Consider the following 23,275-nt stretch of genomic DNA (forward strand, 5'->3'; position numbering starts at 1 on the left):
GACATTGGCATCACTCCACCTGGGTTTGAACCCTCGGCCATTGCCAAGCCGCATGGCTTCCAGAAAGGACTGTTCTAGCCTCAGTGTATCTGTCAGGGGGATATAGTGATAGCACCCACCTCCTTCTAGCATTCTTGGAGGAAATCAATGAAATAATATATAAAAGTGCCAGGCACGTGGGTGGTAAGGGTGACGGCTGGTGTCCCCCAGGTGGTGACGGGCTCCGGGCTGGACAGCCAGAAGTCAGACGAGGAGTACCGTGAGCTCTTCGACCTGGCCCTGCGGGGCCTGCAGCTTTTATCCAAGTGGAGCGCCCACGTCATGGAGGTGGTAGGTGTCCCGAGGCAGGGGCTGCCCCCTCCGCCCCTGCAGCCTGAGCCCTGTCCACTTGGAACCTGTCTGCCCCTGCCTCTCCTGAGCACTCTTTTCATAGCAGCCTTATTGAGATACAACTCACATGCCATACCATTCACCCATTGAAAATGTAGATCCTTGGGTTTTCAGTGTTTTTACGGAGTTGCACAACCACGTGTTTAGAACATTTTCATGTCCTCAAAAGTCGGATCACCCTCCTCCGTTCCCGGTCTCCCAGCCCTAAGCAGTCTTTCTGTCTCTCTACATTTTCCGATTCTGGGTGTTGCCTATCAGTAGAATCCTCTACTCTGTGGTCTTTTGTGGCTGGCTTCTTTGTGTGTTTCCAAGGTCCATCCAGGTTGTGGGACGACTCAGTAGTGTATTCCCTTCTGTGGCTGGATAGTCTCCCGTGGCGTGGCCACACCTTGTTTTGTCTGTCCATTCCTCCGCCGATGGACACTTGGGTTGTTCCCATCTCCCCAGTACTCCTGGAAGCTGGTTCACCCCACGGACAAGTTCTGTAACAAGGACTGCCCCGGCACGGCGGAAGAGTACGAGAGAGCCACGCGCTACAACTACACCAGCGAGGAGAAGTTCGCCTTCGTGGAGGTGGGTGCTGACCTTCCGCGCCTCCTCCGGCCCCCGAGGCTGCCGCTCAGGGTGGGTGGCGGTGGGAGGGAGTGGTTCTGAGCCAGAGGGCAGCTTTGGTCCCCTCCTGTGCGTGCACTTCCCCGCCCCACCTGCTCCCACCTGAATTCGTCTCCGTCAGGTGTCCACAAACGGTTAGAAGCTCATTCTGTTCTTAAAAATCCAAAGGGAATAAGTGTTCACTCCACTAGAAAAACCAGCAAAAGGAAAACAGTAGAAGAAACAAACAGAAAAAATGGCTGAAAGAGATTTTAAAAATGCCCAAACTGATGAGTGTGCAGAGAGAACCACAGATGCAAACTGAGCTAGAGTGTAGCTGACCAGCCAGCGTGGTGAGGACTTTGAAGGCTGGTGATGCCTGTTGCTGGGAGAAGTGTGGGAAATAGACCTCAGAGATTTGGGGTAGCCCGTCTACGTGTTTTAGTCTGTCTATGGGAGCAGACTGATCGGATGTACGCAGATGTTTAATGTGCACAGCCTTTGGCCCAGAGGTCTGGAGCTATATCCCAGGGAGTTAAGCCAACTGTGCAGAGATGAACGCACACAGACATTTATCGCCACCGTATCATTTATAATACCAAAATATGTGAAACAACTGGAATGTCCTTCAGTATGGGACCAGGTGAAATGGATGAGGGTACAGCTATGTCACTCAATACTCTGCAGCCACTGAAATGGATGTACTGCCATGGAAAGCTATCCACAGTGTATTGTTTCTTTTTTTTTTTCTTTTTTTTTTACAGGGACAGAGAGAGAGTCAGATAGAGGGATAGATAGGGACAGAAAGACAGGAATGGAGAGAGATGAGAAGCATCAATCATCAGCCTTTCATTGCGACACCTTAGTTGTTCATTGATTGCTTTCTCATATGTGCCATGACCGCAGGCCTTCAGCAGACTGAGTAACCTCCTGCTCGAGCCAGTAACCTTGGGTCCATGCTAGTGAGCTTTTTGCTCAAGCCAGTTGAGCCCGCACTCAAGCTGGCGACCCTGGGGTCTCAAACCTGGGTCCTTCCGCATCCCAGTCTGACGTTCTACCCACTGCGCCACCGCCTGGTCAGGCCACAGTGTATTATTAAAAAGATAAAACAGGTTAAAGAACAGCAGATAAAGAATGATCCACTTATAGTGAAATGAATATAGTTTTTACATATTTACTCAAAACTGAAAGATATAAGTATTTATGTTTATGTATACCAAACCATTAATATTGGTAATTTCTGGAGGGCAGACTCTTATTTCTTGGTTATAATCTTCTAATTTATTTTTTGTTTGTTTTATTGCAAAAAAATATTTCTAGTTTGAGTGGAAAACTCATTCATACTAAGTTGTGAGTGACAGCCACCTGTTTCATGACCATCTGAAGCCTAGTAGGCAGAGACCTGTATACTAGCCCTGGGCCCAGTTGTCAAAGGAGATGATGATGTCGAGCAATAAAGGCTGTAGAGAATCAGACACATATCAGGGGTCCAGGTTGTTCTTTAGCACATCTGCAGGCTACACTTTAAAGGACTAGGCTCAGGTGTAATTTCAGGCAAGACACTGATTGTAATCACACTTGACATTGAGCTGAGTGCTCTCCGCACATCCTGGCACTTCCATTGCTCACAGTCAGCCTGGAAGACACCTCCCGATCATCAAGTGCAGCGCTTGAGAAAGTATTGCACAAGCCTGTTCAAAATGGGACGCACAGTCAGAGAGGACAGGCAACTTTGTACAACCGTACACGCCTTTCTTTCCCTTTTTTTTTTAATGGTGGGCAATTTTGTTTATTTATTTAATTATTTTTATTTATTTATTCATTTTAGAGAAGAGAGAGAGAGAGAGAAAGAAAAGGGGGGGAGGAGCAGGAAGCATCAACTCCCATTTGTGCCTAGACCAGGCAAGCCCAGGGTTTTGAACCAGCGACCTCAGTGTTCCAGGCTGATGCTTGATCCACTGCGCCACCACAGGTCAAGTGCCTTTCTTTCCTTATAAGAAGGGCCACGTATGCACGGTACATGCCCTCACCTTCCCACAGCCTTGTAAAATCATCCAGAGACAACCACCAATAACTTTTTGCTATAATTCCTTCTAGTCCTTACTTTGACTTTCATGGAGAAGTTTTCTTTTATTAGTAAGATGTAAAAAAAAAATTATTTTTAAGAAAAAAATAGTTCTATGTGGCATTTAACAATAATAAAACAAAGCAAAAATTAGTAACTCCTGAATCCCAAAGTAGATAAATAGTCACCTTGTTAAGCTATTCTTCTGGTAGTTATCTCTAGATGTCTAAATAACAGACTTATAGGGCTATTTCTTGATTTTATGGCATTTTCGATTGATTTCTTACTTTGGAAAATACCAATTTAGTTATTTTCTCTCTACCTCCCCAACCCTCAATACACCCAATTCCCTCCCCTCATTTCCCAAAGTGGTAATTTCACACTTTTTGGTTACATTTGTAATTACTCTATTTATTACAAACAAGTAACTATTGTTCATTGCTGTCACATGGTCCAATGAGAACACATTTATCTTGTACAACTTTTGTTTTTTCTAGAGTTAATTGGTAAGGATTCTTTATATCATCTAGACACAGGTCCTTAGTCATATACATGTCATAAATATTTTTTCTAACCAGTGACTTTGCCATTTCATTTTCTTATGGATACCTTTTGAAGAGCAACTGTCTTCTAATTTTGATCAAGTTCAACTTACCGCTTATTTTGTGATTTGAGATTTTTGTGCTCTAGCTAAGAAATCTCTGCCTTGCCCAAAGTTACAAAGATTTTTTTCCCCTAGGTCTACAGGAATCTTACTATATGGACTCAAGTTAGCAAGTGGCCCAATTATTTTAAAAGCAAAGATTGTATATATTTTTTTAATACTTGTAAAAAAAAAGTTCTACATATTTGATATGGTCTGTGGGTACATGCCATGTGGAAAGGCCTGAGGAAGTCAGAGTGGAACTCAAAATGTGGTCCATGGGCCAACTGCCACTTGTCACCAGTCAGCAGCAAGATAGGGAGCTGGTGCCAGTAGGAAACTCAGCTGTTGGGTTCAGCTGACGTCTCTGCTTCGCAGCAAGACCTTCTTAGGAAGGAGGAAGAGCGCTGGGCTCTGTTCTGACACATGGTTCTGACCCAGCCACGAACTGGCACTTGAAGTAGCACTGGCCGGCCTTGTGCTTCTGCACATCTCCCTCGGCGCCCTCCCTGTGGTGGGCGAAGGGTGCCAGGCAGACAGGTGTGCCGAGGCACGCTGAGCCTGACCCTGATCTCTGCCTGGCCAGGTGATCGCCATGATCAAAGGCCTGCAGGTGCTCATGGGCAGGATGGAGAGCGTCTTCAACCAGGCCATCAGGAACACCATCTACGCGGCCCTGCAGGACTTTGCCCAGGTGACGCTGCGTGAGCCCCTGAGGCAGGCGGTGCGGAAGAAGAAGAACGTTCTTATCAGGTGGGTCTTCGGGGGGCCCTGCACAGGTGCACGTCAAAAATCAGGGGAGTGAGGTGCAGGCCGCAGAGGAAGTGCCCTGCTTATCAGTCAGCTTCCCGGGCAGCCCTGAACACACACACGGTGGATCTTTCCAGCAGGCTTTAGGAAGCCGCCTTAGGAGATGGGTCCTTCGTCTCCGGGTTTGAAGCTCATATCCACGCTGTCTGGTGACGGGAGCTTGAACCTCACTTTCCCTCACTTGTAAAATGGGGGAGATGATGGAACCTACCGCATCGTCCGTGGGGATGATAAAACGAGATATCCATGTGTAGACCTAAGCACACGGCAACATGGAGTAAACATGCAGCAAATACAAGCTATTGTTAAAACTTCAAATAGAGTGCTGTAATTGGGCTAGTGAGACCTCCTGTAACCCAGAACAGAATCAGTCGACCTGCCTCCCTCAAGTTCTTGGCCACAGCACTGGCTCAGGACTGCGTCCTCAGGTAGCCAGTGGGCGTTAGAATGCCCGGGACACTGTACAGTGCAGACATCGGGGCTGCCCCTCAGGTCTGGGAACCAGCCCCTCTGGGGTGGGCCCAGGACGAGCGCCTTTGACGAGCACCCCAGCAAGTCCAGGAAAGCGGTCCTGGGCCACCACAGCTCCTAGAAACAGGCTTGCAGGGCTTACCTCCTTCTCACGGTAAAACTTGACCTCGCTCCCTCCTTCCCAGCGTGCTGCAGGCAATTCGGAAAACCATCTGTGACTGGGAGGGGGGCCGAGAGCCCCCCAATGACCCGTGCTTGAGAGGGGAGAAGGACCCCAAAGGTGGCTTTGACATCAAGGTGCCCCGGCGTGCCGTGGGCCCCTCCAGCACACAGGTAAGTGGCCCCGGGCACAGGCCAGCTCTGCTGACTCAGAGGCCAGCCGGGCCGTGGTGGGTCACCCTGGCTGGACCGTGGGGCACAGGCTCAGGGACCGCAGGCAGCAGAGGCAGGGTCAAGCAGCTGCTCTAGTCTTACTGTACCGTCTCGTTTGGATAGAGGAGGGAGGACCGCTGGTTTAAGATTCAGGAGACCTGGATTCTCATCCTAGATACCTGTGTGACCTTGGGCACGTTATGTAATCTCTTTGTGCCTCAGTTGTCTAATCTGGCAAATGGGGGTAAGACCAGGACTGGTTCCAGAGTGTGGGAGTTTATATATGCATCTGTCCTGTCCCTCTTTAATGAACTCTGCCCCTTCTGCAGAGACTGACATTTGAGCTTGGGAATACACAAGTTCTGCCTCTGACTTGCTGTGTGATCTTGGGAAAGTGCTTTGACCTCTCCGAGCTTTGATTATCTTCTCTGTTAAATAAAACTCGGGATGAGATCATGTAACTGATCAAATACCCCTTTTAATTTCCCCTAAGACCCCAAAAGCGCAAGTGACGAAAACCCTTGGCCCCTCAGGGAAAATCTGATGATCAGAGATATTCAAAGTTTCCAAGTGGAGCTTCTAAACAACAGGTTGCCTGTGGTTTATCCAGAGCAGTTGTCAAATTACAGAAAAGAACTGAAAGAACCTGGGCATTTTAGTTAAGTCTTTGCCACCTATGCGAAGGACGGTCTCGGGCAGGTTTTTTGAGGTATTGGGGAAAAGCATATGGTTCCATGGCAGCTTTTAAAGGTCCTACTGGCTGAGAAGTCCCAGGCTGGGAACTCCCACTTCATGTGACCTTTCAGCTTCTCTCTGCTCTGAAATCCTGAGTCCTTGAGTCATCTGAGATGAGCCATCTGAGGCGGAGCCCTGACCCTTCTCACTGTGTGTGTGTCTGTCTGTGAGGGGTACGGGACGGGGTGTGTGGGGGGGGAGACAGGGGCGAGATGGATTCTCAGCACCGTCATTGTTACCGTCCCCTGGCTTCACACTGCGTGGGCCATTTGCGCTAATCTTGCCTGCTGGTTGTGGAAGGTCCTGAGGAAGTTTCTACAAACAGTTAGTTCTGTGTCGTGTTAGGGCAGAGACCTTTCTTTCCAGCCCTGAGTGTCCGGCTGGGCGGAGCAGGGCTTTGGGTGTTTCTCTAAGTCCTAAGACATGAGTGAGGGTGAGACAGACAAGGCTAAAGAGAAACTGGCAAGTAGGAGGGTGAGAGACAGAGGCCAGCGGGGGGGGGGGGGGGGGGGGGAGGGAAAAGAGAGGGGAAAGGGAGAGAGAAAAGGACTATCTGTTTAGACAAGTAGAAGGTGAATGTCACCGACAATCAGCCCCCTCAGTACCATCAAGTCCTGTTAGGTGACACAGGTGCATTTCACAGGGTCCCAGATGGTCAGAGCCACAAGTACCCTTAAGTGACAGACTAGTCCCAGTGTCCACCCGCTATTTTACAGATGGGGAAACTGAGGTCCAGAGAGGGGAAATGACTTGTCCAAGCCACAAGGTGAGTCACAGGTTGAGGCAGGACAAGAACCAGGTCTCCTGACTCCCACCCCAGGGCTCCGCTAGAGCCCTTGGGGTGCAGTGGACATGGGCGTCTAGCACAGCTGGGGCGGCGACTGCACTGGTGAGTTAAGTGCTCTGTTCTGTAAAACTGGTGGGAAAAGCATTCCCCCTCTTAAGGACAAAACAGGTTTTCAAATAGTTAGAATTTGATGCAAATCAGTCAATACCCTCACGGATGGACTTCAGGAATCCTTTCTCTGAGGCCTCCAAGGGCCATCATTAGAACTGTGCTTCTCGATTCTTAGGGATGGTTGATAGATACTCCCACTGACAGGGTTGCAGAGGGTGGACGGGACGTCTGATAAACCGGCCACCACGGTAGATCCTTTACCTTACGATAGGGATGGCGTGCCACTCCTTATTGTGGCCAGCTGCCCTGCCCAGTGCCAGGCGCATGGTGGGTGAGGTCCTAGAGAAGGTCCAGAGGCGGCAAGGACGGACCTGGTGGCAGAGGGAGGTTGGAGCATCTCAGAGGTGGTCGGCAAGTGGCCCCTAGCTGTCGTGATGCCTTTCCCACCGTATACAATACCTCTTGCTTTTCTCTCTCTCTCTCTCTTTTCTCTCTCTCCCTCTTCCCTGTCTCTCCTGCCCTCCCATCCCCTCCTCCTCTCTCCCATCTATGTCTTAGGCCTGCCAGTGGTCCCCGCGGGCTTTGTTTCACCCCACTGGTGGCACACAGGGCCGAAGAGGCTGCCGATCCCTGGTATTACACCGCCTGGCGGGGTTGGTTTGGGTACACTTCTCCAGGAGGCAGCAGGAACGGACTAGCCTGGCTCCTCAAGGCCCCTTCCAGCCCTAAGAGTCAGAGACAGACGATGTGCAGAGATCTAGATTAGCACTTGTGCTCTTTGCACTCGCGGCCCTCTGTGAGAGGGGGCCGCTGTCTAGTAGGCTCCCGTGTAAGTACCGCTCTCCACCCACCCTCTGCCCAGGATTCCGGCGGGCTGTGCCATGCGGCTGGTGCGACCAGCTGGCGAAACTCCTGAGTCGTGGACTCAGCGCTGAGACTCAGAACCTTGAGATGGTGGGGGGCTTGTTCTGATCGTGTCCCATTTCCCGGTTCTGTAGAATGTTAGAGCTGAAAGGGACTGGTTTGAGAAAGCATCTGGTACAGCCCCCTCGTGTTAGCAGATAAGACAACCGCGCTCCGGAGTGGGGCTTGCTGCCCAAGGTCACACAGCAGGTCAGCAGCAGAGCCTGGCCTTGGCACCGCCGTCCTGTGACTCTCGGCCCAGTGCTCCACCCAGGGTGCCGCTGTGGCTGTCCAGGAAAGCAGGGCGTGTCTCCAGGGTGACGTGGAAGGAGAGTCTCCCTGGATGCCCACGGCCGTGGCCGAGCAGAGCAGGCAGGAACCTGGGCCTTGAGCTACCTGGTTTTACCAGGTCCCCCCACCTAGGGATGCCACAGGCCCTGGACAGAACTGCCTCCCCAGGCTGGCTAGTCTCCCTCCTGAAAGTTTACACGCTGCGAATTCACTTCTCCAGCCCTAAAATTGATGATTGTTAAGACAAAGTTTTTTATGGGCAGACATCTATAGGTAAAAAAAATTGTGTATATATGTGCGTGTGTGTGTATAAATGCCGCACAAATCAGTCTTTCCCCCAGACGGAAGGCCGGCCCCTGACCTGCCTGTGTTTCTTTTTCAAGCTGTACATGGTACGGACCATGCTCGAGTCGCTCATCGCAGACAAGAGCGGCTCCAAGAAGACCCTGCGGAGCAGCCTGGACGGCCCCATTGTCCTCGCCATAGAGGACTTCCACAAACAGTCCTTCTTCTTCACACACCTGCTCAACATCAGTGGTGAGCCGCAGTGTCCGGGGAGAGGATGGGGGCTCCCTGGTCCCAGAGCCGCCAAGCTGTCAGGGCCGAGGTTGCAGAGACGTGGGTTCCTGACTCCAATGGGGACATTTTGCCACCAAAGAAAAAACGCACACTTTGTGGTTGGTGGGCTCTGGGAGCTAGGAAAGGCCAAACTCAAACTTGTTACAGCTATTCCAACGTAACTTGGAAATACGTGGCTGGTAGACATCTGTGACTCATTTGTCATGGGGTCCTTAGTCGAGGGGGCTTAGAAACAGCAGTACAGGTGCAGGCACACCTAGGACGAGGTCAGCGTTTTGTGTCTAAGCAGCAGCTCTGGGCCGATTTGTGCTTGTTGCTCCTGGCAAAGGAAGTTCCCAGGCTGCACCCCAATCCTGTGTCCCCCACTCCTCCTGTTAGTAGGATGTGTGTGCAGGTGCGACAGGGCAGCATAGAGGAGAGGGTCCTGGGAGTGGGTCATGCATCTGTTGGTATTGACGAGAGCTCTGAACCATTAGTCCAGAGCTCTTCTTCATTGAGAACAGCCTAGGAAGGTCGCTCAAGGCCTCTGAGCGCTGATTTCAGAATTTTCACATACAGCGGATCACTGAGTTGCAGTAAAAGTGGACACCTGGCCCTGGCCCTGGCCGAATAGTCAGTCAGAGCATCATCCTGATAAGCAAAGATTGCGGGTTCAGTGCCTGGTCAGGGCACATACAGGAACAGATTGATGTTTCTGTCTGTCTCTCTTTCTCTCTCTTCCTCTCTCTGTAGAATCAATTTTTAAAAAATTAAAAAAAAAAATAAAGGACACCTGGAGACCTGGCTTGACACTTGATATAGCAAGTATTTTCAGATGGCTTTGTGGGGTGGTGATGGAAATTGTGAGGGCAACAAAAGCTCTCAGATACCACCCCCTCTCCCCCATGCACTGCACTGTCTCTGAAGCTTAACAAACCTTGTCTTCAAAATAGATGTTAGCATGTCATTCAAGTTCAGGAGAGCAGGGTCTCCCGGTCAAGTCCGATTCATGAGGACCTGCTGTGGACCCAGCACAGTCCTTAGACTAACAATACAAATTCCTGAAGACCGTAAGCTCTCAGACCCATGGGTGCTTCCTCTGTGACCCCTGTCCCTCCCTCGGCTTTCCAGAAGCCCTGCAGCAGTGCTGTGACCTCTCCCAGCTCTGGTTCCGAGAGTTCTTCCTGGAGTTGACCATGGGCCGGCGAATCCAGTTTCCTATTGAGATGTCCATGCCCTGGATCCTGACAGACCATATCCTGGAAACCAAAGAGCCTTCCATGATGGAGTAAGATGCAGAACTGGGCCAGCACGGAGGTGCCTGGGCTGCAGGGGGGGCTACTTTGCCAGCGAGCTCTGTCTTATCCCCCAGAACTTTCCGAAGGAGGCATTGTGCCCGGCCAGGGAGCGGGTCACATAAGATTTGACTCGGCCTCGCACATAGGTTCAGAAGTCTCCCAGCCCATCTGCCCTTCCTGTGCTATATCAATCTCCTCACATGCCTGGAAAATTATCATCTCTGGGCATCAGGAAGCTAACTTTTTCCCGGCTTTGGGTTTATCAGCATCATAGACTTTTGATTTCTATGGGTGGCTTATAAAGTAAGTCATTCCTAAGTGGAAACTGGAAACAGAGGATTGAAAGGTCCGCTTTTTCTATCTCTGAATTTGGTTGTCTTTCCACCCAAATCTTAGTACTTCCCGAGCGGGTGCAGATGTGCCTGCCGCGAGAGAGATGTTTAGTAAGCCACTGGCTGTTGTGTTTCCGTCCTCAGGTACGTCCTCTACCCATTGGACCTGTATAACGACAGCGCCTACTACGCTCTGACCAAGTTCAAGAAGCAGTTCCTGTACGACGAGATCGAAGCCGAGGCAAGTGACGGGCTCTCCTCTTGTTCCTGTGATCTTGTTCCAGGAGTCCATACTTTTCAAGTCTTCAGCTGTTGGCACAAAGTGGGGCGTCTTAGTTCTTTCAGGTTGTAACAAAATATCCCAGACTGGGTAGCTTATAAACAACAGACATTTTCTTCTCATAGCTCTGGTGGCTGGCAATCCGAGACTGGGGTGCCAGGAGGGCTGGGTGAGGCGTTCTTCTGGGTCACAGACTTCTCACTGTGTCCTCTCACAGAGCAAGGGGCGAGGGAGCCCTTGAGGTCTCTTTTATAAAAGCATTAATCTCATTCATGAGGGCTCCACCTTCACGTCCCAATCCCCTGGAAAGGCCCTACCTCCTAACACCATCACCTTTGGGGGTTAGGATCGCAATACCTGGATTGGGGGGAGACCATCGCGTAGGGGATCAATGACTTATTCTAGAGAGTGCTCTTTGTAAACATCTCGTCCAAAAGGACCTAGACCAGGATGATGGTCTTTATTTTTCAAATGTTTAAGGGATGGCAAATGATAGAACTGCTTGGGAATAAAATTAACTTTCTAATGTGTCTTTTATGGTTCCATTACTTGGCTAATGATAACAACAGTAATACACCTACCAATTGTTATGTTTCTATCATTTGCCAGGCACAGTGCTAAACACTATATAAACGTTTTAAATAAATAATTTTTACAACAATTTAAAGAAGTATATGCTACTATCTATCTGACAGATAATAAATATTAGACTCCAAGTGGTCAAGTGTCATTACTCCAAGGTCACGGAGTCTCTGTCTAGTACTGATAGGACTGAAATAGCCATCGGCTCAACTATTAAGCTGATTTCAAAAGAGAGATACTCAGTGGCTTTCTTTCTGTCATGGTCCAGGTAAGCTAGATTGTGATACAGTAACAACCAACTTCAAATTCTTAGTTAGCTTGAGACCAAAGGCTTATTTCTACTTTATGGGTTGTCTGGGGGTTCTGTTCCATGTGGTCTTTTTGTTTGTTTGTTTGTTTGTTTGTTTGTTTGTTTTTAGGAATATTGACTAGTAGCCAGGGCAGAGGCGAAGGGTTAGGGTGAATCACGCTCTGATTCTTAAAGCTCTTACCTGAAAATGACACGTCATTGATCAAAACAAGTCACGTAGCTGTACCTCCTTTCAAAGAAGAATAAGAAAGTGTAGTCCTACTTGGGCCAGCGAGAAATAAAAACAGGAGAGCAAAGGCGCTAATGACTTAGTTTTGCCTTCTGGATATTGATTGGAATGATAGTCTCTGTTCTAACCATGTGGTGTTATATAAACACAGAATGAAGCCAGTTAGGTAAAATCCCCCAAACCCTGTCCCCCACCATGAAGGACCTCATGTCCTTCATGTGTATGTGTGTTTATACCAAAACTGTTTCTACCACCTTGCCTGCAAGAAATGGCCCCTTGGCCAGCCCTGGGGGTTCACATACCTTCAGTCTAGTTCACCCTCAGTTCCCAGGATAAACCCAGGGAAAAGAGCACCCAGGGCCTAGAAGGGGCTTGGGCCATTTGGACCAGGATGCTTAAAGCTGGTTCTAGAAGAAGATCGTAGAGTATGAGTAGGCACCACCACCTGGACCCTGCAGGCTCTTTGCCTAGAGGAGGCCCAACGCCCTTGAAGTTCAAAGTCCAGGGAAGAGGCCTTGGCTACCTGCACATGAGATCAGCACTGTATAGGCCATTGTGTTTTTGTGTTTTCAGAATACCCTGGGGCGTAAAACAACAGACATGGAAGCTCGTTGAATAAAGAGTTAACCTTATAGAGCTGAGAATTTGATAAGAAAAGAATCAGAGATTAATCACTGAAATTGAATGTTTCCTTTCACATTACACTGCCACCCCTGGCTTGTACCACAGCCAGTCTTCTTAAAGTTTCATCCTGGGCCATTTCCTGGTCTTTCCATGTTGGATGAGAGATTTGATCCTCTGTGTCTGACGTGCACTTTCTTCCCACCTGGGCATCCCCAATGTGATGAAACACTGAAATGGGAAAAAACAGTCCCTTGTAACATCAAAGAAGGGACTGGTGAGGAGGCAGTTCCTCAATAGCTGTTTGGTCTGTGCCTTCTCTGTGCTTCACGAGGACCCTGAGAACAAGGATCCATGCTTTAGGCGTCCTACCCACCTGCCCTCTTTGAATGGCTAAGTGTCTGTGACAAAACTGGACAGAACCCCTGACAGTTGCTGCTTCCTCTTCAGGTGAACCTGTGTTTCGATCAGTTTGTCTACAAGCTGGCGGACCAGATCTTCGCTTACTACAAAGCCATGGCTGGCAGGTATGAGAGCCTGGGTTTGCTGTCGCCACCCTCCCTTCCTCAGCCCCTAAGGAAATCGAAATGACCCCATGGGCCTGGACCATGTGCTAGAATGTAGGAGAGGGAAAGTACCTGTGGTGCTGGGCCTTCTGGGGAAAACAGACAATAAAAACTAATGAGGCCCTGGCCGGTTGGCTCAGCGGTAGAGCGTCGGCCTGGCGTGAGGGGGACCCGGGTTCGATTCCTGGCCAGGACACATAGGAGAGGCGCCCATTTGCTTCTCCACCCACCCCCTCCTTCCTCTCTGTCTCTCTCTTCCCCTCCCGCAGCCGAGGCTCCATTGGAGCAAAGATGGCCCAGGCGCTGGGGATGGCTCCTTGGCCTCTGCCCTAGGCGCTAGAGTGGCTCTGGTCGCGGCAGAGCGACGCCCCGGGGGGGGGCAGAGCATCGCTCCCTGGTGGGCAGAGCATCGCCCCTGGTGGGCGTGCCGGGTGGATCCCGGTCGGGTGCATGCGAAAGTCTGTCTGACTGTCTCCCCGTTTCCAGCTTCAGAAGAAAAAAAACAAAACAAAACTAATGAATGCATAGTGACAAGGCACATTATGTGCCCCCATGAATGAAAAGTTCATGGGACAGTGGGGATATATGACAATTAAACCTGACCTAGTCTTTGGGGTGAGGAACTGGAAAGGCTATCCTGAGAAAGGAACATTAGAGTTCATTTCTGAAAGTGAGGGGAATTAATAAGTAAAACTAGGTAAAGGAGGGGACAGGACAATGTAGGGAAAAGGAACTACTTGTGCAAAGCCCCTGCGGCAGAAGCATAGTAATAATAGCTTGCCAGATACCATGTGACATTACTTATAAGCAGAATCTGAAAAACAAAACACAAATTAAAAATAGAATCTAATCTATAGACAGAGAGAACAAAGTAATGGTTACTGGACGGGAGGGATGGCTGGATGGATGGGTGGAAAACATGAAGTTTAATAAAGGTACAAACTTCCAGTTATAAACTAAATAAGCCACAGAAATGTAGTGTACAGGATAGGGAATACAGCCAATAATATCGCAATAACTTTGTATGGTGACAGATAATTTTTACATTTACCGTGATAATCATTTTTTAAGGGCTATAAATGTCAAATCAGTATGTTGTACACCTGAAACAAACATACTGTATGTATTAATTGAAAAGTTCAAAAGGTAATGATCGCCTGACCAGGCGGTGGCACAGTGGATAGAGCCTCGGACTGGGATGCCGAGGACCCAGGTTCGAGACCCCAAGGTCGCCAGCTCGAGCATGGGCTCATCTGGTTTGAGCAAAAAAGCTCACCAGTTTGGATCCAAGGTCGCTGGCTCAAGCAAGGGGTTACTCAGTCTGCTGAAGGCCCGCGGTCAAGGCACATATGAGAAAGCAATCAGTGAACAACTAAGGTGTCTCAATGAAAAACTGATGATTGATGCTTCTCATCTCTCTCCATTCCTGTCTGTCTGTCCCTGTCTATCCATCTCTCTGATTCTCTCTCTGTCCCTGTAAAGAAAAAAAAAAAAAAAAAAAAGGTAATGATCACATGCCTGCCTCTTAGGGCTGCTGAGAGAATTAACTTGAATTCGTACATTTGAAGTTCTCCTTCCTTCACAGACCACAAGAGGGGGCAGGCTTCATGACAGAACAGGAGAGAGATTGGAAGCATTAGAAAGCACAGGACAGAGAATGTTCCAGATCAGGGCCATCCATTAGAAATATAATGCAGTTATACATCTGAACCACAAATGTAATTTTTAAAAATTTCAGTAGCCGTATTTTAAAAAGGAAAAATAAATGGGAAAATAATTTTAACAATATAATTTTTGTAACATGTAATCCAATATATCTAGGATACTATAATTTCAACCTGTAACATTTAAAAATGATTAAAGAGATAGTTTCTTTTTTTCCCCTAAGTCTTCACAATCTAGTACTATATGTTTTATACTCAGATTACATCTCTGCTTGGACCCATCGCATTTTAGGGGCTCAGTAGGCTCATGAGGTGGGTGGCTGCTCTCTATATAGGTTATGTCACTTTCCTGCTTTTTCCTTTCTTTTTCCTTCTTATTGAATTGATTGAGGTGACACTGGTTAACAAAATTATATAGGTTTCAGGTGCACAATTCTCGAACGTATCATCTGTACAGCGTATTGTGTGTTTACACCCCAAATCAAGCATCCATCCATCACCATTTATCCCCCTGTGCACCTCCTCCGCCCCCTTTCTCCCACCCGCTCACTTCCCTGCTTAATTGCTTTCTTTTCATGACTTCCAGTTACATGTAGAGAACATCTAATGTCTTCACTATGACTTACATAGTCAGTCCCACATGGTCTGGCCCCTAGACCAGGTATATAAATTCATTTTCACACCCCAATCTCCACCATGCCCTGCGTTCTCCGCACGGGCCATCTTCCCTTTTCTCAAACATTGCAAACTTCCTGTGCCCGAGAGATGCTACCCCCAGACCTTGCCCTTTGTAGCAGTGAGGTCTCCCTCCAACAAAACCTTTCCAGAGAGGCGTTCTGACCTCCTAACACCCAGTGGTCCTGTTTTTACTATTTTCAGAGCACTTGTTACTCAGTAGTCATGGCTCAGTATGAAAGGTCTGGTGGTACGTCTAACTCATAGAGTTGTCATGAGATTAAAAGTGACTGTGTGAATGTGTGTGGTAAATACGAAATACTATGCAGATGTATACTTTTTGAACTTATTTTATTCCTCTGCTTATTTTTTTTAGTATCAGTCTCTCTTCACTAGAACGTAGGCTTCACGAGGACGGGATCTTTGTATTCCTAGTCCTCAGAGTGTTTCCTACAGGGAACATTCTGTCCTGAGAAAGGGTATGGGATATGCCAACCATGCACTCTTTTTTGTTTGTTTATTTGTTTCCTTTAGCTTAGAAATTCTGTTTCACGTATTGAGTTCCTGTGGTTGAAAAGGAACTTGAAGAACTTTGCTCTCCCTCAGAAAAAAAAAGTTATATTTAAATATTTTATATATAAGATAGTGCTTTGTGAGTAGATCTTATGGTCTAAAATCAAAGTGGCTAGGCAATTGAAAACTATTCACTGTCGTGTTGACTGGCCTTCTTTAACCTGATCCCTTCCAGTGTCCTGTTGGATAAACGTTTTAGAGCCGAATGCAAGAACTACGGAGTCATCATCCCGTACCCGCCGTCCAACCGCTACGAGACGCTTCTGAAACAGAGACACGTCCAGGTAACGATGGACCGCGGCGGTGATGGCGCGGGCAGGGGAGAGTAGCTGTGAACTTGGCGTGGAGATCGGAAATCGGGACTCCATGCTGTCGGCCCTGCATGTTGCCCTGTGTGGACCTCTAAACATAGGTGTGGCGCAGCCTCAGAGTCTGCGAACAATGGAAAGACACTGGGTGTCCTCCGGGTCAAGGTCCGGGCTTCTCAGCTTGTCTGCAGCTCCCCTCCGGGGCGCAGGGGCCACCGGAGCCTTTGCCATCATAAGGGGCAGCCCGCTTCCTTCGGTCGGGACTGCTGCTCCTCCTACGTGGGTCAGCCTCTCCCCGGACAGGCTCAGATGCTGGCCAAAGTGAAGGAGAGCTGTGGGCCTTTGAAACAAAGCCCGCAGGCTGAGCCCAGGGTGGAGATTACGGCTTGTTTTGTGGAGTTGGTTTCTGTTCATATTTGACCCCAGATGCTGTTGGGAATTTAGAAACATAAACATGTCTCTCCTTAATGTCAGTGGAACCAGGCAGACAAAGTAAGAGATGCCCCAGCAAACTGCGCCCTACTCCTACTCCTGCACCCTGCCGGCAGCCATGCGGCGGGGAAATGGTCTTTACGCCATGACCTCTGCATGCTTATGGGGGGGGGGAGCAGAGCCTCCCCTGAGAAGATGCTCTAAATGAAGAGGAAAGGGGTTGCCTAGGAAACAGTGGACATGCCTGTTGCTATGAGCAGTCCAAGGGAACTGGAGACTCGTAAGGGGAAAAGAACATTTCACCCTGCTGAAACGGGCTCCGTGCTTTTCCACCAGCCTCTCAGAAAATGACGACTGTCACTCCCTGATGCAGCCAGAATTAGCCACAGGATATTCAGTACTGAAGACTCTGTGTGTGTACAAGGTGGCTTCAAGGGGTCCCTTGTCAGTTAGAAAATTCAACCCAGAAGACAAGTAGGAACAAATGAAATGGTTAAGAGTAATCCTTGGTCACCTAGCAAAGTCCGGTGCACACAGCAGGCAGTCAGTAAACGTTGATTGCTCTCTGTATAGCATCTGCACTAATGCCCACGTGTTCCCCAGGGGAAGTTATTGTAAGCTCGATTTCCGGTCTTTGACCAGCCCGTCATCCTAGTGCTTTTACCTTCATCCCACAAAGGTGCACAGTAGCCCTTGCTGGGGGAGCAGCTCTGCCTGGGTCCCAGTGAGTTGGGGCACAGGGCGGACTCAGCAACAACCTCAGGACTGAATTCAGGTCGGCAGCCCTGGAGGCGGTGCCTGAGCCTGTCCTAAGCCTCCTCCTGCAGCCTGAATGAATGGTATTTTCCGTCAATGTTTTAGAATTCAAAACTATAGAAAACTTGAATAATATAATGAGCACATATATACTCTTTAGACAGATTCTTGATTATTAATGTTTTAGCACATTTTCTTCTCTTTCTTTGTCTCATGTATCTGCTTTTCCTTTCTCACAAATACAGTAAATATGTAAAATACATTTATGTATCAATATAAGGAATATATTGAAACAGATATTTTCAAAGAATGTACTTTTTTCGTAGATTATTCCACTTCTCCTCTTCATACCTCCAAAAACAAGGATAGTTTCTCTTAATCAAAATAAAATTGTCATACACAGGAAATTTAACAATACTGATTTCTATAGAGAGTCCCCATTTGTCCCAGTAATGTCCTTTATGCTTTTAATCTAAGTTCCTATCAGTGCAGTGCATTTAGTTGTCAGATGTCTGTGCAGACCGTGAGTAACTGTTCTCTCTCTGTCTTCCATGCAGCTGTTGGGTAGATCAATTGACCTGAACAGGCTCATTACTCAGCGCATCTCTGCCGCCATGTATAAATCCTTGGACCAGGCCATCAGCCGCTTTGAGAGTGAGGACCTGACCTCTATTGTGGTAAATGACGGGGCACTCTGGGATTGTAGCTGCATGTGTTGTGAGCCTAGAGCTGGGCCAGTTAAAGAGAAGCAGCAGGTCTCCTTCCTATCTGAATGGAGCAGGAAAAATAGATTTAAGAATGGGACTAATCTTAACCTTCCTGGTTGCCTGGGGAGTGGGAGTGGAGAGGGGTCTTGAAATCTCTTGAGAGGGCTATCCTGGGGGCACAGCAGCTTATCCTTTATGATCCTACATATCTGAGCAAGCAGGTGAGTGAACCCAGGAAAGTGTCAGCCTCATGGGTGTGCCATAGTACAGGCCCCAGAGGGCTCTGTGCTGGGTTTAATGCTCTGCTATCTCCATCTTGAAATTCATAATCATTTCGAACAGGGGTCCCACATTATCATTTCGCAAAGGGACCTGCAGATTATAGAGTCGGTCCAGATGTGCAGGCGTGGACCTACGCGCTCCTCATATTAAACAGCATTTGAACTTCTCTGTTCATGTTCTCTCTCCAAGAATTCGAATAAACTTGATTGGTCAGTCTTTAAGTGAATCAAAGGAAGACTTTAATGCTTTCAAAAGCAGATGAATAGAAGGAATGAGGGAAATAGAAAGTCACCATTAGATCAGATCAGCACAGTGATCATCGTTGCTGGCAAGACCCAGCCATGGATGCTAACATTAGCGGGCAGAACTTGAAGAAGAATAGATTATGATTCCTCTTACTAGATTTTTAGAATAGCTAAATTCATGGAGACAGAAAGTGGAATGGTGGTGGCAGGGAGAGAGAGTCCATGTTGAATGGGCATGGAGTTTCCGTTGAGGACAATTCAGAAGTTCTGGAGGTGGATGGTGGTGATGTTGCCCAACAGTGGGATTGTTCTGAATGCCACAGAACTGTACATTTAAAAGTGATTCAAATGATAAATTTTATGTTATCTATATTTTCCCACCAAAAAAAAAATTTTTTTTGAGAGGAAACAAGATTCTTACATCATAACATCAAGTGGTCTCCTTCAAGACCTTTATTAACTCCAAACAGAAGACTAGTAACTTTGCAATGAGGAAACATGGAAGACACCATTTTAACCAGGCCTCAAGTGTTAATATCACCAGTAGTAGTAAGATGTATTCATGTATCCCCTGTTAGGAATTTTTCTGTGGTATTCTTGCCAAAATGCATAATCTCAATCTAATCGTAAGAAAAAAACACATAAACTTAAATCAAATAACATTCCAAAAAAAAAAAAAAAGTGAACGATACTTTTCAAAAACATCCAGATCATAAAAGACAAAGACTGAACACTATTAGAGGTTGGAAAAATCTGGAAGGCAGGACACCTAAATGCAACGTGGGATCCTAGATTGACTTCTAGAGCAGAAAGAAAGACCTTTTGGTGACAGACTGGTGAAATTCAAATAAGGCCTGTCTTGTAGTTAATAGGATTATACCAATATTAATACCCTAGTTTTGATCATTATAGTTATGTAAGAGGTGAACATTGGTTAAAAGGGTCAAGGATATGCAGGAACTCGCTATTTTCACTTTTGTGTAAGTCTAAAATTATTTCAAAATGAAAAGGTGTTTTTGTTTTGTTTTGTTTTTTTAAGTGGGCAAAGTAGTTAAAAAAGAAAGTGACTAAGAAGCAGAGCTCTAGAGTCAGAAAGACCTGCAGGCCCAGTTCTGACCCTGCCACTCACCAGCTGGGTGATCTCGGCAAGTTACCTTCCGTAAGCCTGTTTTCCCAGCTGCGCAACGGAGAAAGTATCAGCATTCACCTCACAGCGTTGGTATAGTATGGGATGAGATGCTGTCTGGAAAGAGCTTTGCATGGTTCATTGCACTTAATAAATAATAGCCTGTCAAAAAACAGAGGGGATGAACACAGAAATGTGCTGCAATGAAATGTTTTCAGGGGCAATTTTCAGCAACATTTCATGAGGCAACTTGACCTGACCACCCATCTAAGTCCTGGGTCACTTACTTTAAGAGACTATAATATAGCACACCCTCTTCTGGGAAATCTATTTTATTTATGTATTTATTTTAGATTTTATTTATTCATTTTTTTAGAGAGGAAACAGAGAGAGAGAAGGGGGGAGAGCAGAAAGCATCAACTCCCTTATGTGCCTTGACCAGGCAAGCCCGGGGATTTGAACTGGTGACCTCAGTGTTCCAGGTTGACGCTTTTACCCACTGCGCCACCACAGGTCAGGCTAGGGAAATCTATTTTAAGAAATAGATTTGTCTTTGTTTATGCCAAAACGTTAGCAGTGATTATCTCCAAGGGATGAGATTTTTGTTTTCATCTTTTTTGTTTATTTTAATCTGTATCTTCCAGTTTTCTAATAATGAATGAGCATATTATGGAAAAACTGGTTTTGGGGTGTGTGTGGGTGTCCATGGCCTCTCCCCACCCCTTGAAAGGCACTAAATGTTCTTTGAGCTGAGAACACCATCAAAACAAGCAGTGAAAGCCCCTGTTTATCAGGTGAAGACAATGGCCCCAAGAGAGTAGCCACTTCCCCACAAAGCCCTTGAAGAGGTCACTCTCCCCTTTGGGGTCAAGAGGCCCCCCCTCACCTCTGCTGAGAAGCTTCTGCCTTTACTGAGAAACAAGCCAAGGAACATACTCCCCCCCCCCCCCCCCCCGCCTCCACTCCCAGCCCTTCCTTGCCCCTTAGAGACTCCATTCTGAGCTGGGGAGGCAGCCTGATGCTGAGCTGGGGAGGCTGCAGAGATCTGTCCGTCTCCGTCCTCCTGTGCGGCTGGGTCAGTCGAGTCCCCAGGAGATCTGATGCTGAAGTTGAGAGCCACCAGTCTGTGCTGTTGAGGCTGCAGAGCATATTTGAAATATTGAGTCAACATTTCACGTTTGGAAGAATTTGAGTAGAACTGCAGAAACTCTGGCAGCACCAGACCAGCCTCCCCAGACGGTAACAATTGCCTACCAGACATCCCCAAACTACTGCCCGCAGGCCGCATATGGCCCCCTGAGGCCATTTATCCGGCCCCCACCGCACTTCCGGAAGGGGCACCTCTTTCATTGGTGGTCAGTGAGAGGAGCACTGTATGTGGCGGCCCTCCAACAGTCTGAGGGACAGTGAACTGGCCCCCTGTAAAAAGTTTGGGGACCCCTGGTAGACGTTCCTGTCAGCTGGGCTGCGCTGTCTGTGGTTTGCCGCAAGCCTTACGGGGACACTTCATGCATGTATCTGACCTAGCAGGGCTGCCTGTCCCTAAGTTCCAGAGCCCCCCCTCCTCACACCTGCCTAGGGCCCACAGCTGGTTAACAATCACATGTGGCTGGCCCTCAGGTTTTCTCTTTGTCCCTGAAGAGCTCATTCCAGTATCTCACCAAAATTGCTCACCGGGGTATTGTATTTCCTCCGTAACCCGACCTGACGGTGGAATGCGGGCATCCTCCCGAAGGGACCTGCACCACGCACCCGGCCTTCGAAACCCTCTGCACCTCGCTGCACTGCACCCTGCATCCCCCAGACAGGGGCCCTTCTGATTGGAAGGCCGGAAGAACACAGCCGGTGCACGGCCACCTTTGGGATTGGGTCCCAAAGAAGCACCCCTGCGCTGCCGCAGGGCGGGGAAGCAGACCTCCACTTCCGGCAGCCCCCCTCCCATCAGCAGGCGCAGAGCAGTCTCCTGCGCTCTCCCTTGTCCGCACTGACACGTGCTCGTGAGACTATAAAAAGCACAGAACATCAGAACAGAAATTCTTCCCCGCTTTCTTACCTGCCGATTTTCCCCCCATACCAGGACAACTCATTGATCTTAGAAATCAACTCACTAGCATTTACTCCTTTTATTATTTTATTATTATTTTATTTCTTTACCCTTCCTAAGTAAATAGGAACAAAGAGGACGGTCCAGCTAGCTGGGCCCCACGGGACCGAAGCAGAACACTGATCCTGCACTCCCGCCCTCATCTACTTCCTGGAAGCACAGTGACTCAGCCTTCTTCTTTCAGCAGCCATCCCAGAATTGAAATCCAGATTTTGACCTTCTTTTGAGAAATGGCAGGATCTGCTATGACTAAGCCCCGTCCCTGTGACAGTGAGCAGATGGATGGAGTTAATTAGCAGCTCAGCCTACCTCGGGGGCATGGGCGCTCCCGTTTGCTGCAGGCAACGCAGCCCGGGCCTCCCCCAGCCCGGCATGTCTCACTTACGTGAAACATCCGCCCGTTTAAGCTTGCAAGCTTTGACCCAGTTCTCTACCTGCAATTTAGAGCCACAGAATCTGAGTTTCAGAGTGGCAAAGCTCCAAGATTGGAAGCAGGGCCTGGGTTCCCCACCTGACCACACTCTGGACCCCAGCCAGGGTACGGGGGGCCTTGTGGTTGATGAGAATGAAACTCAGTCCCTGAAGTGGGGCTGCCTCCCGTGACCACAGATAACTGAGCTCCTTGTCCCCGCCGTGAAGCTGGCCTTTGGCCGTCAGACGTCCCGCTGCACTCTGGAGAACGGCCCTTCTGATGTTTGTTTGGCTTTTATGTTGTAACGCCATGTTTACTTTTCCACCGGCTTTCTTAGCAGTTGTCTCTTTATTCCATTAAGCTAGCAGTGCCACCAGGGCCAAACACACGTGATTCGGAACCAAAATACCGGGCTTCACATCCTAAGCCCTGTTATATATGTCCTGTCTGACCTTGGGCATGTTACCTAACCTGCCCGAGCCTCACGTTTCCCCTCCATGAAACAGGAAGTCGTACCCATCTCAAAAGATGGCTTAACCGCAACAGTATAAGACTATCCTAATGCATCACAGAGGCGGCTGCCTTCTCTCTCTGCAAGAGGCTGCACTCTGTTCTTTCCAATAGCGATGTGCTGAGGGACTGCAGGGAGCAAAGGGGTTCGCTGTCTGACTTCTCAGCAAGTGCAGTGTCCTGTTGTGTCTGGATAACATCCCCTCTGCGCCATTCTCTGCCCACAGGTTGGACTCCAACAATCAGGGCCCACGGCTCTCTCAGGTCCTTGGTCATTGTGGGCCAACAGCAGATTGCTTGTCCATAGCTGGCAGCCACACCTCTGCCAGTGTGACCAACCCCTGTGTGACCAAGGGACCTGCAGTCCAAAGGAGAGGGCTCTCTGCTCCCAGCTATTTTCAGAATTTCTATACAGTGTTAGGAATATGGACTTGGGAGCCTAGCTTCCTGGATTCGAAGCCAAGTTAACTTCTCAAAGCTCTGGTTTCTCTAGTTGTGCAAAGTAAGGATAGCAATAATATTGACTTTATAGGGTT

At 48.3% G+C, this 23,275-nt stretch overlaps 1 protein-coding gene across 3 annotated transcripts in view; it reads left to right on the forward strand.

The window, feature by feature from the left end:
* Nucleotides 1–23,275, forward strand: part of CYFIP2 (cytoplasmic FMR1 interacting protein 2) — a 117,298-nt gene that overhangs the window by 42,438 nt on the left and 51,585 nt on the right. For 2 of the 3 annotated variants that reach the window (XM_066273124.1, XM_066273125.1), the window contains exons 12-21: nt 211–330; nt 838–963; nt 4,276–4,442; nt 5,156–5,303; nt 8,553–8,706; nt 9,859–10,015; nt 10,502–10,598; nt 12,830–12,906; nt 16,033–16,141; nt 17,911–18,030. In XM_066273124.1, coding sequence (XP_066129221.1) covers nt 211–330; nt 838–963; nt 4,276–4,442; nt 5,156–5,303; nt 8,553–8,706; nt 9,859–10,015; nt 10,502–10,598; nt 12,830–12,906; nt 16,033–16,141; nt 17,911–18,030 — 1,275 coding nt within the window. Of the gene's footprint in view, nt 1–210; nt 331–837; nt 964–4,275; nt 4,443–5,155; nt 5,304–7,533; nt 7,609–8,552; nt 8,707–9,858; nt 10,016–10,501; nt 10,599–12,829; nt 12,907–16,032; nt 16,142–17,910; nt 18,031–23,275 lie in introns of all 3 variants that reach the window. The other variant, XM_066273126.1, reaches the window with a different exon arrangement.

The sequence above is a fragment of the Saccopteryx bilineata genome, chromosome 4 (genome assembly GCF_036850765.1).
Source record: "Saccopteryx bilineata isolate mSacBil1 chromosome 4, mSacBil1_pri_phased_curated, whole genome shotgun sequence".
Lineage (NCBI taxonomy): Eukaryota > Metazoa > Chordata > Mammalia > Chiroptera > Emballonuridae > Saccopteryx > Saccopteryx bilineata.